The sequence below is a fragment of the Bombyx mori genome, chromosome 6 (assembly GCF_030269925.1).
Source record: "Bombyx mori chromosome 6, ASM3026992v2".
Classification (NCBI taxonomy): domain Eukaryota; kingdom Metazoa; phylum Arthropoda; class Insecta; order Lepidoptera; family Bombycidae; genus Bombyx; species Bombyx mori.
In genome coordinates this window covers 14,671,300-14,690,261 of record NC_085112.1, presented here as the reverse complement: position 1 = coordinate 14,690,261, position 18,962 = coordinate 14,671,300, and the positions used below count along the sequence as shown (strand labels likewise).

Sequence of the window (18,962 nt, the reverse complement as noted above, 5' to 3'; positions counted from 1 at the left end):
ATGTTAAGATTGTTGTTGAAAGGTTATAAGTCCAACGCAAGTCAACACTTGTTTAAGACGGTATTCAAGAAAATTAATGAACAAACTTCCCCGCTGTTCTACTACTTATAAAAACGAGCTACTTTTGTGCATCAAGGAAAAAGGCCGGAGGAGGAAAAAATGAAGAGAATAGAAAAAAGAAGAACTGAAGAGAAGAGTTTATCGACCCGTCAAACTATTACCGATCCTTTTATACATCCAAACCTGCAACTTATCACCCCTGCCTCGTTAGCAGGGAGTTCAAGCCCGGGCAGAGGGGGTTGCCCCGAGGCCCATTCCGCGCTCTCGTAAGGGGACGCGACGACCCAACCTGACCCGCACAACACACGAGCCCGGTTCACTAGTGCTTCGTGAATCTTAGCGTGTTCGTGCTGTGCGGAATCCGATGAAGATGAAGATTCAAGACAGAAGAAAGAAGACGGAAGACTGAAGAAGAAATCGACCCGTCCACTACTCAAACCTGCACGTATGGACCCACACCAGTAAATTCTTCACCACTGCCTCGTTAGGCAGGGAGTCTCAAGCCCGGGTAGAGGGGGTCGCTCCGAGGCCCATCCCGCAAGGGGAAGCGACGACCCGTCAGATCACAACACAAATGACGAATGCCGGCGACAGGCGTGTGTATTGTGATAGTGCTGACCAATTTCTTTCCTCGTTGCGGCTATGCTTCATTGCGAATTTTTGTATCGGCATGCTGTCGATAATTCGGAAGCCAGCAACAAGTAAGTGAGAGACATTTCTATCCTTAACCTACTTAATTACGGGACGGCGTCGCGCGACCTCTGTTACCTGTGTGCCCGCTTCTAGTTGATTAATAAAAGTCAGACCGTACATTCGGGCCATTGAGTCTGGTCACTGATGTCTTTTCCCAGTACCTACCTCTGCAGTCCTTAGGGGTTGGCGGGGCTGCTTATTATTCCAAATTGGCAATTCAAAGGAATAACGAGTGGTGGGTTGTTTTGGTGCTGCGCACCCGCTATTTTTTACTCAATCTTAATCCAATTTTAGTTCATCTAATGTGTATTATTTCACATAGTTGATTGCCTTAATTTAATTTCAACTCTATAAGAATCATAATCTTGTTTTCGTCTCAAGACAAACAGTTTTTTTTCCCTTATCGTAGTTCGCCATCTGTTTCTTTATCTTCAATTCCCACGTTTAATTGCCTAAAACATGTCGAAGCTGCGGCTTCTCAGCCTTGTTTTTTAAATTTTTATAATGATTCTACCTTATATAAATAAACATGCTTTAACAAAAACCATTCCGATTTAAGCAACCGACGCGCGTGGACGTGCTCATTGTTCGTTCGATTGCCCGACCTCGGTTCGTGGCACATCTGGCGTCCAAGTGTTTTGTCGGAAGTGACTACCGGTGATAATAGATCATTGTTCGTGGCACATCTGTGGCCCAAGTGTTTCTCGGAATTTGCACCTGCGCCTAATTGCAAGGCATTGCCGCCCGGGAACTGTGCAGTGGTTCTATTCACTCTAATTCTATTCTATTTATTCTAGTCACTAAAATTTCTAAAATTCCTAGAATCGCTTCGGCCAATTTAGTGTTACCGACGCAGGGGCCTCGCCGCAAGGCGAGCGCGTGTTTAAGTCCCGGGTCCGCCCCCCCCCGGGCTAAAATCACGTAAAGATGGAGGAAAAACTTTTCATCGATTTCATTCGGGAAAAATATCCGTCAATCGCGCCCGAATTCGAAGCCTATAGGGCTTCATTTGGTAAATATTCTCCCCCCGCATCTCTCGCCGCCGTCGCCAAACATGCCTCGCAGACATGCCTCGCGTGCCCCGCCGCCGGTCCGTGTTCAAGCGCACGTACGCACGCCGCCGCCGTAGCGTCTAACGCCCCCGCCCCCGCTACCCCCGCGCCCGCGTCAATCGCGTCAGTTTCGTCCGTCGCGACCTCAATAGCGTCTAGTTCAGGCTCCGATACCGAATCGGAGATGGACTTCGAGTCCGCGACTAGCCCTCAACCCGGAACCTCGGATGGGTTCCAAACTGTAACGCGCGGTAAAAAGCGTACTCGCGTCGTGGAGTCCCGGAGCTCCATGACGAAGCAAACCAAGTCCGCGACCGCCTCCCGACCGCAGGTAGTCGTAACGCCGGAGTCGGACTCCGCCCGCCGCGTAATCCCACCGCCGCGCCCAAAAACCGCGCCCGCGCCTAAAACAGTTGTCCCGCCCCCGCTGATACTTCAGGAGAAGTCAGCGTGGAATCGCGTATCCCAGGCCCTTCAGGCCAACAAAATTAATTATACCCATGCGCGTAACGTCGCGCATGGGATTCAGATTAAGGTCGCAACGCCGGGCGACCATAGGGCCCTCTCTGCTTACCTCCGAAAGGAGAACATAGGTTATCACACCTATGCTCTTCAGGAGGACCGCGAACTCCGCGTAGTGATACGTGGAGTCCCCAAGGAACTCGACATAGACTACGTAAAGGAGGATCTGATCGGTCAGTCCCTCCCAATAATTAGTGTGCACCGGATGCACAGCGGACGCGGCAGACAGCCGTACAATATGATTCTCGTCGCGCTAGAATCAACCCCGGAGGCAAAGAAAAGAATCTCATGTCTCAAAACGATATGCGGCCTCTCCGGGGTCACCATCGAAGCCCCCCATAAACGTGGTACTCCCGGGCAGTGCCACAGGTGCCAGCTCTATGGCCACTCAGCGCGTAATTGCCACGCGCGCCCTCGCTGCGTGAAATGCCTCGGCGATCACGCAACCACAGAATGTTCGCGTGTTAGGGAAACCGCGACGGAACCCCCAAGCTGTGTCCTATGCCTTAAGCAAGGGCACCCGGCAAACTACCGCGGATGTCCTAGGGCTCCGCGTAAACGCCCGAACCACCCAGCCCCCCGAACCGTCGACCCAAAGACTTCGGCGCCTTCAGTGCCGAAACCAGCCTTCGTACCGGCTGCGGTTCCCACCGTCTCGGCGTGGAAAAAACCGCTGCCGTATACGAAGGAGGGAACACAAAACGTACCCCAGCTCCCGCCTGCGACACGTCACGCGCCTCAGCCCCTGCTCGCACCTCGCCCCGCGCCCGCGTACCGCCCCCCGCAACCCTCAGTCGTCAACGACTTCGCGCTCGTGCGCGACTTTGTCACCGCGGTAAACTTTGACCGTCTGCGATCGTTCGCAGATGCTATCCGTAGGTCGGTAACCCCCGAACAGCGACTCGCGGCCGCTTTCGATCACATGGACGTCTACGAGTCCGTGTCTCGCACGTTATAAAAATTCTTTACCGGTAATCAATGGCGCAAAAAGGTAGAGAAAAACCGTATTCCCTTACGTTAGCATTCTACAATGCTAACGGACTCACGCGGCAACGCGATCAAATTTTCGAATTCCTCCGCGACAATCTTGTAGATATTTTGTTAGTGCAGGAGACCTGTCTGAAGCCCTCGCGTCGTGACCCGAAAGTCGCGAATTACGTCATGGTTAGGAATGACAGACTCACCGCCTCCAAAGGCGGGACTGCCATTTACTATAGGCGGGCCCTGCACGTTGTCCCTCTCGATACTCCCTCGCTCTTACATATCGAGGCGTCAGTGTGCCGTATCTCGCTGACGGGACACCAGCCGATCGTCATCGCATCCGTTTATCTCCCCCCGGACAAGCCCCTCCTGAGCAGTGACATCGAGTCACTGTTCGGCATGGGAGACTCCGTCATCCTGGCAGGCGATTTAAATTGCCACCACACTAGGTGGAACTGCCATCGTACGAACGTTAACGGTAGGCGTCTCGACGCGTTTATAGACGACCTCACTTTTGAAGTAGTCGGTCCCCCAACTCCAACATGTTATCCGTATAACATCGCGCTCCGTCCGAGCACTATAGACCTGGCATTGCTTAGGAACGTAACTCTGCGCTTACGTTCCATCGAAGCACTGTCAGAGCTCGACTCAGACCACCGACCTGTCCTTATGCAGCTCGGTCGCCCTCACAACCCAGTCACTGTTACGAGGACCATGGTGGATTGGAATAAGCTGGGCACGTGCCTAGCCGAAGCCGCTCCGCCAATCCTCCCTTACGGCCTGGATTCGAATCTATCCCCCGAGGACACCGTCGAATCCATAAACATCATTACCGATCACATCTCTTCCGCGATCATTAGATCTTCAAAAGAAGTCGATGTGGAGGACAGCTTCCACCGCATCAGACTATCCTCCGAACTTAGGAATCTCTTAAGAGTTAGGAACGCGGCAATCCGGGCCTACGATCGGCTTCCCACGCATTCAAACCGGATTCGGATGCGTCGTCTACAACGCGAAGTCCACTCCCGCCTAAGCGACGCGCGTAACGATAATTGGCATAGTTATTTAGAACAACTCGCGCCCTCCCACCAAGCATACTGGCGACTAGCTAGGACTCTCAAATCCGAAACTACCGCTACTATGCCTCCCCTCGTACGCCCTTCAGGCCAACCACCGGCATTCGATGACGACGACAAGGCTGAGCTGCTGGCCGATGCACTACAAGAGCAGTGCACCACCAGCACTCAACACGCGGACCCCGAACACACCGAGTTAGTCGACAGGGAGGTCGAGCGCAGAGCTTCCCTGCCGCCCTCGGACGCGTTACCCCCCATTACCACTGACGAAGTTAGAGACGCGATCCACAATCTCCAACCTAGGAAGGCATCCGGCTCCGACGGCATTCGCAACCGCGCGCTAAAACTCTTGCCAGTCCAACTGATAGCAATGTTGGCTACAGTTTTAAATGCCGCTATGACGCACTGCATCTTTCCCGCGGTGTGGAAAGAAGCGGATGTTATCGGTATACATAAGCCGAGCAAACCGACAAACGAAACATCTAGTTACCGTCCGATTAGTCTCCTCCCGACGATAGGAAAAATTTACGAACGGCTCCTTAGGAAACGCCTCTGGGATTTTGTTACCGCGAACAAAATTCTCATAGACGAACAGTTCGGATTCCGCTCTAAACACTCGTGCGTACAACAAGTGCACCGCCTCACGGAGCACATCCTGACAGGACTAAATAGGCGTAAACAAATCCCGACCGGCGCCCTCTTCTTCGACATCGCGAAGGCGTTCGACAAAGTCTGGCACAACGGTTTAATTTACAAACTGTACAACATGGGAGTGCCAGACAGACTTGTGCTCATCATACGAGACTTCTTGTCGAACCGTTCGTTTCGATATCGAGTAGAGGGAACTCGTTCTCGTCCCCGTCAACTGACCGCCGGAGTCCCGCAAGGCTCCGCGCTCTCCCCGTTATTATTTAGTTTGTATATCAATGATATACCCCGGTCTCCGGAGACCCATCTAGCGCTCTTCGCCGATGACACGGCTATCTACTACTCGTGTAGGAAGATGTCGCTGCTTCATCGGCGACTCCAGATCGCAGTAGCCACCATGGGACAGTGGTTCCGGAAGTGGCGAATTGACATCAACCCCACGAAAAGCGCAGCGGTGCTCTTCAAAAGGGGTCGCCCTCCGAACATCACTTCGAGCATCCCACTCCGTAGTAGGCGCGCAAACACCTCCGCCGTTAGTCCCATCACTCTCTTTGGCCAGCCCATACCGTGGGTCTCGAAGGTCAAATATCTAGGCGTCACCCTCGACAGAGGGATGACATTCCGTCCCCATATAAAAACGGTACGCGACCGCGCCGCGTTTATTCTAGGACGACTCTATCCAATGCTTTGTAGTCGAAGCAAACTGTCCCTCCGTAATAAGGTAACTCTCTACAAAACTTGTATACGCCCCGTCATGACGTATGCAAGCGTAGTGTTCGCTCACGCAGCCCGCACCAACTTGAAATCCCTTCAGGTTATTCAATCACGATTCTGCAGGATAGCCGTCGGAGCGCCTTGGTTCCTTAGGAATGTGGATCTCCACGACGACCTGGAGCTCGACTCTTTTAGTAAGTATCTACAGTCGGCATCGCTGCGCCATTTTGAGAAGGCGGCACGACATGAGAACCCTCTCATCGTAGCCGCTGGAAATTACATACCCGACCCAGTAGACCGAATGGTAAACCGTCGACGTCGCCCAAAGCACGTCATTACGGATCCTCCTGATCCATTAACGGTGCTCTTAGGCACCACAAGCACCGGTCACCGTCCTCGTCGAACCCGTCGCTTGCGACGAAGGGCTCGACGAGCGAACTAACCCACAGACACAGCCCACTGAGTTTCTCGCCGGATCTTCTCAGTGGGTCGCGTTTCCGATCCGGTGGTAGATTCTGCGAAGCACTGCTCTTGCTATGGTCAGTGTTAGCAACTCTCCGGTTGAGCCCCGCGAGCTCACCTACAAACGTTAGGGTGAAGCTGAAATAGCCTCTCAAGGCTATCAGCATAGGTAGGAAAAAAAAAAAAAAAAAAAAAAAAAAAAAAAAAAAAAAAAAAAAAAAAAAAAACCGACTTCAAATAGAAAAAGATTATAATAAATAATTTATATTGTATTAATATTATTATCGGTCGTATCTTATTTTTTAAATATCTCTGTTTTCCCATGAACAATATTGATTTTAATTTGTTTATAATAAAAGGGATATATAGTCTGTTATTTAAACTTAATTTCATTACTGTCCTTGAACTTCGTTTAGTGGGCCGTGCAATGTATGAAGAATGGCCCATGTCCTGTGCAGATGAGCCCACGATCTACCTACCTGATATTCGGTTATGACACATGAGTATAATTGCGCAATACATTGAACGGCTTCATTTATGTATTCTCTTTAAATATTGGTCGAAAGATTTTATTATAGCTCGAAGATAATCAAAGGAAATATATTTTCTTGCGTCTAATGTTGGACTGTGCTATTTATAATATTAACCTTATAAGATTGTTGTGTTCTACACAGTACACTGGTTGTCTTTCCCTATGTTTTTTACATTATACATTTTTGAAACAGTTCAACATAATATAGGTATATCATCTTCTCATTTTTTCCTAATCTTCCATATTATCCGTGTTACGTAACTAGAACAACTGATATTAGTTTCTTTTTCTCTCCTTTTCAGTTTTCTTTTCTCAAAACAATTCCAGGCCATACTTATATCTTCATATTTTATTAAATCGAAAAAAATATTTTTATTTAAATTTTTTTCTTTGTTAGTCTGTTACGAGTAATTTGTGCTGAGACAATGAATGTTTGAAAAATATTCTCAAGGTTTTAGCAAACGCTAAATGCCAAGTAAACCGTAAAAATGTCTACGCATCTACGTATAAAGATCGTGTACACGAAACAAACACACGTCCACATACCGCATACTTTTATTATGATATCTATGTTGTGGTTAGGGTTGTGACGCGAATTCTTAATAGCTACAAATGTGACTCTTTTGTTTGTAAGTAGCTGTGTTTGAAACGATCACCCGAGCGCTATGACATGTCCTTCTTCAAACGAGGCTTGTGGAGAGTATTAAGCGGTAGGCAGCGGCTTGGCTCTGCCCTTGGCATTGCTGAAGTCCATGGGCGACGGTAACCACTCACCATCAGGTGGGCCGTATGCTCGTCTGCCTACAAAGGCAACAAAAAAAAAAACTTTCAATAAGGATTGTCAGTTGATCTTTTATCATTATACCAGTAGGTACTCTTTGTAATAATAGGGACTATTTTGTTTATAGTTCAAGTGCTATCTTAATGCTGATGGATAGATCGTCTCATGACCTATCTGTCTTATGCAGCTGTCAAATCATAAATACTACATCCCTCTTGAACAGTGAAGTTGAAAACTCAATTGTGTTAGAATATTGTCTGTTTTATTCGTCAAAACTACTTGGCAGAAAACAACTCTTTTAGCGTCGCACAGAAACATACCATACGAGTAGCTTGTATGTTCTTAATAAGTTGTGTTATTGTCAAGGAATAACATCGTGTAATACAAAAGAAACCCGCAAAATTATAATTTGCGTAGTTACTGGTGGTAGGACTCTTGTGAGTCCGCGCGGTTAGGTACCACCACCCTGCCTATTTCTGTCGTGAAGCAGTAATGCGTTTCGGTTTGAAGGGTAGGGCAGCCGTTGTAACTATACTTGAGACCTTAGAACTTATATCTCAAGGTGGGTGGCAGCATTTACGTCGTAGATGTCTATGGGCTCCAGTAACCACTTAACATATATCTTTGTGTTATAATACCTGATTTTAATACTTTATTTGAAATCTTCAACGCGCGAACCGTTATACGAATTATATTCAAAAAATTAAAACAATAGTTCGACACAGCACAAGTCGTCCGGTGCATTCGTGTTGAGCGATTCACCAGGTGTTCTACGGGTCTTTACGACGATATCGTAAAATCCATTGAACGGACTACCAAGACCCATTATGCCGTAGTGAAGGGGGATTTCAACGTGAAAGTAGGAATACGAGAATGCAGAGAACCTGTATTAGGACCCCATGATGTTGGCTCTAGAAATACCCGAGGGCGAATGCTAGTAAATTTTCTCAAGTCGCGGGGACTTTTCTTGATTAATTCGTTCTTCAGGAAAGGACTCCTTAGAAAATGGACCTGGCAAAGCCCAGACGGAAAGACTAGAGATGAAATAGATTTAAGCGAATACGCGACACATATTTATGATGTCACCGTGATCATAAGGGTTAAGACCTCCGCTCTCGAGGAGGAGGAACCGAAGGAATATAATGCGTCGAACTCAGTTTCGGATTCGGATGTTTGACTAGCAGTTACGTGATTGTGCTTTTTTTTTTATAATTGAAGGATTACTGCTGGCCCGGAGGCCTTTCCAGTTTCACCAGGACAGGTGGGCGAGCAAAGGCTCAGCCAGGAGGGGTGGGATTTGCTAACAGCTACCCGAGCGCCTCCGAAGGAGACCTAACAGCTCAAGAGTAGCTGCTTCGCGAATGAATCTACTACCGGATCGGAATCGCGACCCACTGAGAAGATCCGGCGAGAAACTCAGCGAGCTGATTCATGGGTTAGGTTGCACGGCGAACTCTTTGTCGAGTTCGACGAGTACGGTTACCGAGGTCCCTAAGCCTGCTCCTAGTGTTAGAGCTGAAGGCGTCTAATGCAAAGGTTATTGGATCTGATGGATCCGTAAGGACGTGTCTAGGGCGTCGACGGTGACTGGCTCCTGCGTGATCAGGATTCGGGGAGTAGTCAGCGGCGGCAACGATAAGGCGATTATCATGACGATGATTGTGCTCTATCGGCTTCTACCGTAGGCGACACAACCGACCTTGGTGGGTATTTGTCCAATTGTGCAAATATAAAGTGTGTTTAAATTTACAAGGTATTTTATTACATTAACTCTAAATTATAAAATGTCAAAAATAAAATGTACATTATAAAATGTTGTAGCATTACTAGTCGAATCATTCGTAATGGCTTGGTATTATAACTAAATAAAAATATGGTTCTAAACTATTGTAAGAGGAAAAATAAAATAAATTAAGGATTTTCCACACTATAATACAAAAATAATGAATTATCTAATCTTTTTACTTAATCTGTTATAATTAATTGAGTTAAAAGGATTTAATCCTATGAGTGAGGTAATTAAACATGGACTTATGCCCGTATCTTTAGACGTTTCGTAAAATAGTCCTCCACTCTTAACTCATCCGATGATGCTCGAGAATTCCCTCCAAACTTACTCGAGTTTGGTATTTTTAGTCGACCATTACAATATTCCTCAACAGTCCTCGAGTGAGGTAATAATGATGAAAATTTGATCAAGCTAGCATCAAACCCATAGAGTTCTGTAGTCTATGGTCATTGTTTAATGTCAAAGTCAAGCTGCCGTTGTCTGTTTGACACTAGATGAACTTGTTTGATGTTTTGATTGCTGAGTTATTCGTAAATATGTGTGCGTGCGGTAAATCTGAAAGTGAATTATTTATTTTCTAACCCATTATTATTTTAGATTTCGGACCCGGCTTGTATTTTTATTCGCCGCTTTTGTGTGATTTTGATTGCATCGTGTTGTTGAAGTACTTTTCCACAACCACCAGTTTATTATTATATAAATACTTAAAACTTATAATCGCATTGACTTTATTTATCAGGTAGTAAGCAAAATATGACTCTTATGTAGGTAAATAAAATAAAGAGTTTCAAATGTCTAACTTCGAACTATTTACTTTATTAATAAATATTATCAAAATTTAATTATCAAAATATGCGGGAATCATGCACAGATCCAGGCCATTGCACAACAATATCATATATTTCCATTTGCGGTCCACATACTATTTGGACATTGATAGAAAACCAGCCTTGAGGAACGTTCAAGGTACGTCGCGACGTACCTTGACTTGACAGTTCGCTTACTTCACTCCGGTTAGGAAATTTTTCCAAGGACGTTTGAGTGAAGTTAATTTTTATGACTAATCATACCAAAACGCGCGTTGGAGGTTGAGTCGAGTCGAGTTAAGCTCGTGTAAACGACTAAAGATACGGGTGGTAGTGTCCACAACTATAATCTGTATTACACAACTCCAATTGGCTGATACAATTACGACGCTAATTTATTTAAATTATTTATAGAAATTTGACTGAGTGGTTATTAAATAATTTGACTATTTACACTACCTATATTAATTTAAATAAATACAAATTTAACTAACTACTGTACTCACTTGGTTCCCGAACCCGAGGTCCTTAATTTGGTCTAGTTATTTTTTCGATACTTTTTTTTATCTGCCCACAGACGTCCACTACTGGACATAGCTCGCCATAAAGACCGGTCCTGCGCTGCTTGCATCCAGCGGATCCCCGCGAACCTCAATAGATTGTCGGTCTATCTTGTGGGAGGCCTACCCGTGCTACGTCTACCCGTACGCGGTCGCTACTCCGTATCGGACCTGTTAATGTTGGAAGATTCTATACTTCATCTTCATTTTTCCCTCACTGTTAAGGATCGCGACCGCATGTGACTTTCCTCCATAGTGTTCGGTCATGTGTGGCATGTGCCGCATGGCATAGACTACCACCAATCGCTTTCTTTACTATAATAGCAGGGTTGCGCCGATATATACATAGATAATAAACTTCCAAACAAAGAGCAAACAAGCTTTTTCAGTACACAATATTTGCTCGAATCCGCTATCCTCGGCACAATATTCAGGGCCGCTAAATACTGCACCAACGAGTGAGTCAAATTCATTCTGTCAAGTTTATTATTATTATTATTCTGTATTTTAAAGACTAGATTTCTAAGAGATCTCGTGGACGAATCCCCATGCGCTGGACTGATCAGGTGAAAGACCTTACTGAAACCCCACCTAACGAGTGCGTGCGGCAAGCCTCAGTTCCCAAACTATGGATAACATCTGTCAAGGCTTTAATAAACAAGAATTACATATGACCACGACTGCTCTGCCAAGAGCAACCGACTATGATGATGATTATGTTTTTAGGATGCTTTAGAATCAGTACCGCTAAATACAAACTAATGGATTTAATAGAAACAATTGACAGATATGTACATTGTAGCGTGCTGTGAATGCTTTAATGGATTATATGCAGTGTGTAATGTTTCACGTACGTGTTAGACGGTTTAGTATTTTCGCACTGTGGAACCCTAATGCGAGCTCAAGTTAAATTATGTATAAAATGCGTGAAACAAAACGCAGAATGAGAATTTTTGAGCAAAATGTTCACGAAAATGTTTGTCTTCAAAAATAAAATTAAATGGGATTCATTATTAGTGATTTCGTTCTATCATATTTTTGGTTTATATTGGTGTAGCAAATATGCATTTCCCCTAAAATTAGGAACATTTTTATTTGGTAAGTGTTTCTTGATTTATTTTTTAGCCAATTCGTTTGTGGATTGGGCAACACAATGTGCAAATTCGGCTGATGTCGCTGTACGATTTCGTTATTTGTTTTTCTTAGAAGAGACTGTTCAGTCGTCATTTTGAAAATACGAAAAAAAAAACACTTTTATTTATTAAGTTTTTTTTTATTGTTATTGTATATACCTAGTCAGGTCATAAATTCTGTCACATGTTTAATGTAAAATAATTGAAACAAGTTTATTCATTATGTAACAATTCATTCATATACCAAAATGAATTTAACAAAACATAGATTCTTATGACACTAAAGTTTATTCAAAATGACCTCCGTGATTTTGAATACAGGCCTTCAATCTGCGCGGCCAGTCGTCTATCGCAGCACGAACGAGGTCCATGTCAATATCAGCGGCTGCCTTATTAAGTGTTGCCATATCTTGTAATCTAACAGATTCAAATCTGGACTGGAGGAGGGCCAGTCTTCGTGCCGGATGAAGTCGATTTCACGCGCCGCCAGCCAGTCTTGTGTGCTCTTCGCTCTATGAGCTGGCGCCGAATCTTGTTGGAATACCCAGTGCCTGTTATTGAACATGGTATGAGAAACAGGTTCCACAAGGTTCGTCAGGACTGTATTTTGATACACAACTGCATTCGTTTTTACACCTTTCTCACAAAAATGTACCTCTGTTAAGCCCCAATAAGAAACTCCCAACCATACCATGAGCGAGGATGGAAAATGGCCTCGTTGGATACGCGGAATACGGTTGCTCGCTTCTTCACTACTGTGTGCGTGCACCTTATCATTTTGTTTGTTGTAGCTCTCTTCTACGGTAAAAATTATTTCATCCGAAAAAAGAATTTCCCGATATTTTTTTCCCGCGTACCGCTTCAACAAAGCGCGGTATCTCTTCAGTCTCAGGTCCATTAGACGAGCATTCAAACGATTTCCTGTTTTTCTTCGATATGCCCGAAGCCCTAAGTCTTCATTTAACACCCTTTTCACCGTGGTTCTGCTTAACCCCATCTGAAGGGCCAACAGTTTCTGCTTACGTTTGGGATTTCTTTGAATTCGCGCCTTCACAGCTTTTATCACTGCTGGAGTCCTAACAGACCGAGGGCGATCACTTCTTGACCTGTCATCTACACTAGAGTCTTCATTGTATCGTTTGATGGTACGATAAACGAATCTTTTGGTTATATTCAAATTTTTCAGAATGTTAAAAAGGCGGTTACGCGCCAATTCAAATTTTTAACATACTGAAAAATTTGAATTGGCGCGTAACCGCAACGATGCAACGCAATACCTGCAACACGGTCTTCTTTAAGCGTCCACTCCATATTTAAAAATGAGTAAAATTCTAAAAGTATACATTTTTATTTTCATGAACAATTCGAATTTCGAATTCAATAAACATTTTTGTGGCCAGCATTCTAAAAGAAAAGTTTTTACTGTGTGACAATACTTATGACCTGACTAGTTATATATAAATATAAACAGACATCTTTTATCAGTATCATCAAAGTTTTAATTTAAAAAGGTACTCTTAGCCCACAATATTTCGTGATTCAAGACCGGCATCCTTGCTTTTTTTAAAGTTCAAATAAAAAACTTTTATGATTTTTAAACCTTCAATAATAATATTAATATTAAGAAATTTCTTACAAAAAAATATTATAAGCATAAAGTCTTAATTTCTCTGTAATGCCTTATAGACTATTTTTCTTTCTCCCAAAGATTTAATTTTCACAGCAACAAACGTATTTTTTTTGTTTCAGCCTACTCTATGATAATTGTCTCTGGAGCAGGTATTACTTGCGGTGTGCATAGGTTGTGGACGCATCGATCATACAAAGCCAAAGCACCCATGAAGTTGCTCTTGATGGCTTGCTTCTGCAGCAGTGGCCAGGTAACTGCCATCTAGTTTTTATCTTATTTGAACCATAATAGAGTGCCTAAGCTGAAACCTGACTCATGAAGCTAAAACAGGTTAGAGGACAGATGGGATTCCTTAGGAATTTGGCTATAGTGTTTATGTAATGGAATCTAAGGCATGTGGTGTGGGCAGAACACCAGCCAGATCGTTAGATCTGGTAAAGAAAGGATTAGTGTAGTCTATGCCATGCGGTCCATGCCACACATGACCAAATATTAATGGAGGAAAGTCACATTCGGTCGCGATCCTCAACAGTGAGGGAACAATGAAGAAGAGGTATAGAATCTTCTAACATTAAGCCGTCCGATACGGAGTAGCGACCGCGTACGGGAAGACGTAGCACGGATAGGCCTCCCACAAGATAGACCGACGATCTATTGAGGTTCGCGGGGATCCACTGGATGCAAGCAGCGCAGGACCGGTCTTTGTGGCGAGGCTTGGGGGAGGCCTATGTTCAGTAGTGGACGTCTGTGGGCTGATAGAAAAAAGAATCGAAAAAATATAATTTTAGTGTTTTCTTCAGTTCATATTCTAACCGCGATCACCAAATTGAAAATAAGATTAATTGATTTTTACTACGGCATCCTTTTACTCGGGTAGCAATTTTTGTTTATTGATTTTCAAAATCAATTGTTGAAGTTATTGTAACAAGAATAATATAAGCTAGACGAGCTCTTTCAGTGGCTATATAGTTGTTAAATGATTTGGAAACTCGTGTGCTACTCGTCTGGTATGCCCACAATCCTTCAGATGAATAAGTATTATTACAACTCATTACAGTAGCATAATTCTTGATATATCTTATGCTGTTTTATAATTTTGCAGACCTTTCTTTTAGTGGATCTCTATGCATATAGATTTTAATAGATATTTTCTAATATCCTTTTCATCAGCAGTTCTGTGAAAGTGACAAGAGAACTGTGTTTTTTCATGTTGATAATTAATGTGATTGTGTGTACAATGGACTGCAAATAAATAATTGTAATGAACCTAAACTCGATAGCCATGACTCCTAATTCCATTTAATTACAGTTGGACTTCGTATATGTATGCTAAAAGTAAGTAAGTAAGATTCAATTTTGTCTCCCACCGTAGAATTCAATATACAACTGGGTGAGGGATCACAGACTCCATCACAAGTTTGCTGACACCGATGCCGACCCTCACAACGTGAAACGAGGCTTCTTCTTCTCCCACATAGGATGGCTGATGGTGAAGAAGAACGAAAGTGTCCTTACGAAGGGAAAGCTGATTGACATGAGTGACATAGAAAGCGATTCTCATTTGATGTTTGAACATAAGTATGATATTACTTTTACCTTTGAATTTATATTTAAGCTGTGTCTTGGATGTTATAATAATAATAAGGAATATGTTTGCCAATAAACCTAAAAGATAGATAGAAATTAGGAGAATTTTCCAGTAAAAAGATCGAGAGTCAAGCCAATGTTGGCTTTGAATATTCCTAAATATCTCATTTGATGAAAGAAGACACACAAATGGTTTTTTGCGTTACACAAATTAATGCGAAAGCCTGCTTTAAGTTTAGTTTGAATATTCCAAAATACAGGTAGCCCTCCTTTAACACGATATTTTACAACACAGTTCCACTCTAACACGAAAAGTAAGGGGTAAATGCTGGCAGTCCTCAATAGAGCGAAGCGGTACTTCATGCCTGGACAAAGACTTTTGCTTTACAAAGCACAGGTCCGGCCTCGCGTGGAGTACTGAGTACTGCTTCCACCTCTGGGCTGGGGCTCCCAAATACCTGCTACTTCCATTTGACTCCATACAGAAAAGAGCCGTTCGGATTGTCGATAATCCCATTCTTACGGATCGTTTGGAACCTCTGGGTCTGCGGAGAGACTTCGGTTCCCTGTGTATTCTGTACCGTATGTTCCATGGGGAGTGCTCTGAGGAGTTGTTTGGGATGATACCGACATCTCGCTTTTACCATCGTACCGCCCGCCTCCGGAGTAGAGTTCATCCATACTACCTGGAGCCACTACGTCATCCACAGTGCATTTCCAGAGGTCTTTTTTGCCACGTACCATCCCGCTATGGAATGAGCTCCCCTCCACGGTGTTTTCCGAGCGCTATGACATGTCCTTCTTCAAACGAGGCTTGTGGAGAGTATTAAACAGTAGGAAACGGCTTGGCTCTGCCCCTGACATTGCTGAGTACATGAGCGACGGTAACCATTCACCATCAGGTGGGCCGTAAGCTCGTCTGCCAACACCGCAAAAAAAAAAAACTCCCCAAACCCTCATATAACACGGTACTTCTACAACACGATAACGAGATTTTTATTTAAAACTATTTTGAATATTACACTATACACTATGAACATGCACTATATGGGAGTAGCCGAAGTTGCATTACTTATTTTTTTATGTAAAAAAATACATACCGGCATAGTAGACATGTTTTATTCAAAAAATGAGGGATGAAGAAGACACCATTCAAAAATATTTTATGAATTTCACGCAAAAGCCTTAAGTACAGATAACATTGTGCATTGTTTAGGGGGAAAGTACCTTAAAAGATTTTCCCTACAGAAACACAAATGTGATAAAGGTGTTTCTTTCTTTTTAGATACCACAATCAATTAACAATCCTATTCTGTTTTCTAATACCAACATTAATGAACATCTTCTTGATCGGGGAAGATTGGAAGTGCGCTGTTGCCTGGCAATGCTTCATACGGTATCTCTACGTGCTGCATTGTGAACTGACTGTTAACAGTTTGGCTCATATGTACGGCTATAAACCTTATAACGTGTGAGTAAACCTTTTTTTTTTTTTTGGTATCGATGGGGAATCCTAGTCTTTACGGATACCCTGCCGACGGGGGTCGGACCGGGTTATGTCGGACTCCGCGCCTCCGGTGGAAGAAAGAGGAAGAAGTCGCGAACCGAGGTCCGCGCCCTCAACCAATTGGTCCACGGAGACTACGCCTTTAGAAAGGCGCGCTGGGCTAAGTTCAGCTCTCGCCAAACCCGCCCAGCTTAACGACTACCGACTAAACCCCAACGAGCTCCTCCACTCCGGCTGGGCGGGGACCCAGGTACCACCATGTGCGCGCCATAGGCCCGCCTTCGCCGGCTCCCACCCCAACGTGTGAGTAAACCTACCTTTAACCAAATATTTATTCGTTGTAATTTTGAAGTCGCCGTGGCATAAAGGATGAGATGTCCGGTGCATTCGTATGTAGCGATGCATCGGTTTTCGAATCCCGCCGGTAGATACAAATTTTTCAAATGAAACACGTACTCGATTTTCACGATTGACTTCCACGGTGAAGGAATAAAATCGTGTAACAAAAATCAAACTTGCAAAATTAAAATTTGCGTATTTACTCAAGACTCAAGACGTCTTGTAAGTTCGCACGGGCAGGTACAAATACCCTGCCTATTTCGGCAGTAATGCGTTTAGGTTTGAAGGGTGGGGCAGCCGTTGTACTGATAGAAGTGAGACTTTACAATTCATGTCTCAAGGTGGGTGGCGGATTTACGATGTAGATGTCTCCGGTAACCACTTAACATCAGGTGGGCCCTGAGCTCATCCACGTCCACGTCCACCAATGACAGGATGAGATGCCAGAACTTCGTGAGGACGAAAGCCACGGATGGAGGCGGTCAGGACCATCCGATATGAGGGACACAATTGGTGGAGGAGAAAGGTGACCGAGCTCATGGCCCACTTGATACACAGTGATTATCGGAGCCCATAGATATCACCACGTGAAAACCGCCAGTCACATTATGACATTAAGTCGACTTACTGAACAACCGCTGCGATGGCACTCATCACGCTTCTCCAGACACGATTTCATTGCGGCAGGCAGGATGATATCTATCCGTTTAGTTACTCCGCAGATAGTTTTCATGGCACTATAGTAAAGCGTAGTCTGAAAGCAGCTTGATTCCACCGTCCGCGATACTCTCCGAGTGACAAACGACAGGATGAGAAGGCAGCATATCGTGAGGACGAAAGCGACGCATGGAAGCGGTCCGGAACCTCAGATACGAGGAACACAATTGGTGGAGGAGAAGGGTGATCGGGCTCACGACCCACCTGATACAAACTGATTGTCGGAGCCCATAGACATAAACACGTGAAATCCGCCACTCAGCTTGAGATAAAGTCGATTTTCTGAAAAACCATTCAGACCTCTCAATGCACGATTAAATTGCGGCAGGCGGGATGGTATCTACCCGTATAGTTACACCTCAGTTAGTTTTCATATAATTAAAGAAAAAATCTGAATCATTTCAATGTAAAATAGCTACATTAATGATTTAGATAAAAATCGTACGATAAGACTGATTCAGCAGTATTTTTATTATATTACTTTTCCTCAGAAACATTGAAGCATCAGAGAATATTCTAGTTTCGGTCCTGACGTACGGCGAGGGCTATCACAACTTTCATCATGTCTTCCCATTCGACTTTCGTGCAGCAGAAACTATGGATTTCTTCAGTCTATCCACAAAGATAATCAGTACATTCGAGAAGATTGGTTGGACGTATGACCTCAAGCAAGCCAGTCCAGAAATGATCGAGGCGGCTCGTGACAAGCTAGGGGGTGATGGGTCTAAAGCTCACAATTAAACTTTGACCGATTTTTGTGTGATTTTCAAAATTACGTATGTCATTTTAAAATATTTCTAACTTGCGCAGAAGATTCTTCGTAGCAACTGATGACTAAGCAAACAACATACATAGCCTCTCAAGGCTATCTATCAGCTTAGGTAGGAAAAAAAAGCAGAAATAATAATATTTAATGGTATCTATTTATTATTTAATAAAGCATTGAGCCGGTTCACCTTTGAATTTTTTTTTTCAAAACCTTTTATTTCATTTTTGTTGAAAATTATTAATATAAAAAATAATAAAATTGTTGGAGCCAAAAAAAATATCTTTCGAATATCCGACTTCCTGTAGCTACGGTAGAAGCATAACGAAGTATAGAAATACAGTACAAATCTTATATTAATTCTGTATCCAGGGACGAATTGTAAATTTTCTATTATTAAGCTTAAGTGGTGTTATTATATTTACATCATACATCTATATACTTATATATAAAAATGAATAGCTGTTCGTTAGTCTCGCTAAAACTCGAGAACGGCTGGACCGATTTGGCTAATTTTGGTCTTAAATTATTTGTGGAAGTCCAGAGAAGATTTAAAAGGTATACAAATATGAAAATGCTAGGAATTAAATAAAAATATTCCTCTCCT

At 43.7% G+C, this 18,962-nt stretch overlaps 1 protein-coding gene across 1 annotated transcript; it reads left to right on the top strand.

Moving 5' to 3' along the window:
* The first annotated feature begins 11,609 nt into the window (after positions 1 to 11,609).
* LOC100862798 (acyl-CoA Delta-9 desaturase) lies at positions 11,610 to 18,544 on the top strand. Its single transcript, XM_004933762.5, has 5 exons — positions 11,610 to 11,774; positions 13,559 to 13,689; positions 14,812 to 15,017; positions 16,312 to 16,497; positions 18,081 to 18,544. Exons 1-5 carry the CDS (start codon positions 11,639 to 11,641, stop codon positions 18,328 to 18,330), a joined length of 909 nt encoding a protein of 302 aa, XP_004933819.2. The 5' UTR covers positions 11,610 to 11,638; the 3' UTR covers positions 18,331 to 18,544.
* The last annotated feature ends 418 nt before the right edge of the window (positions 18,545 to 18,962 follow it).

Bases quoted from the DNA above. Each gene is read 5' to 3' on its own strand.
- LOC100862798 (XM_004933762.5), top strand. From the start codon at position 11,639: ATGTTCACGAAAATGTTTGTCTTCAAAAATAAAATTAAATGGGATTCA. The intron at 13,690-14,811 runs GTAACTGCCATC...CTCCCACCGTAG, and splicing joins GCTTCTGCAGCAGTGGCCAG to AATTCAATATACAACTGGGT. The intron at 15,018-16,311 runs GTATGATATTAC...CTTTCTTTTTAG, and splicing joins CATTTGATGTTTGAACATAA to ATACCACAATCAATTAACAA.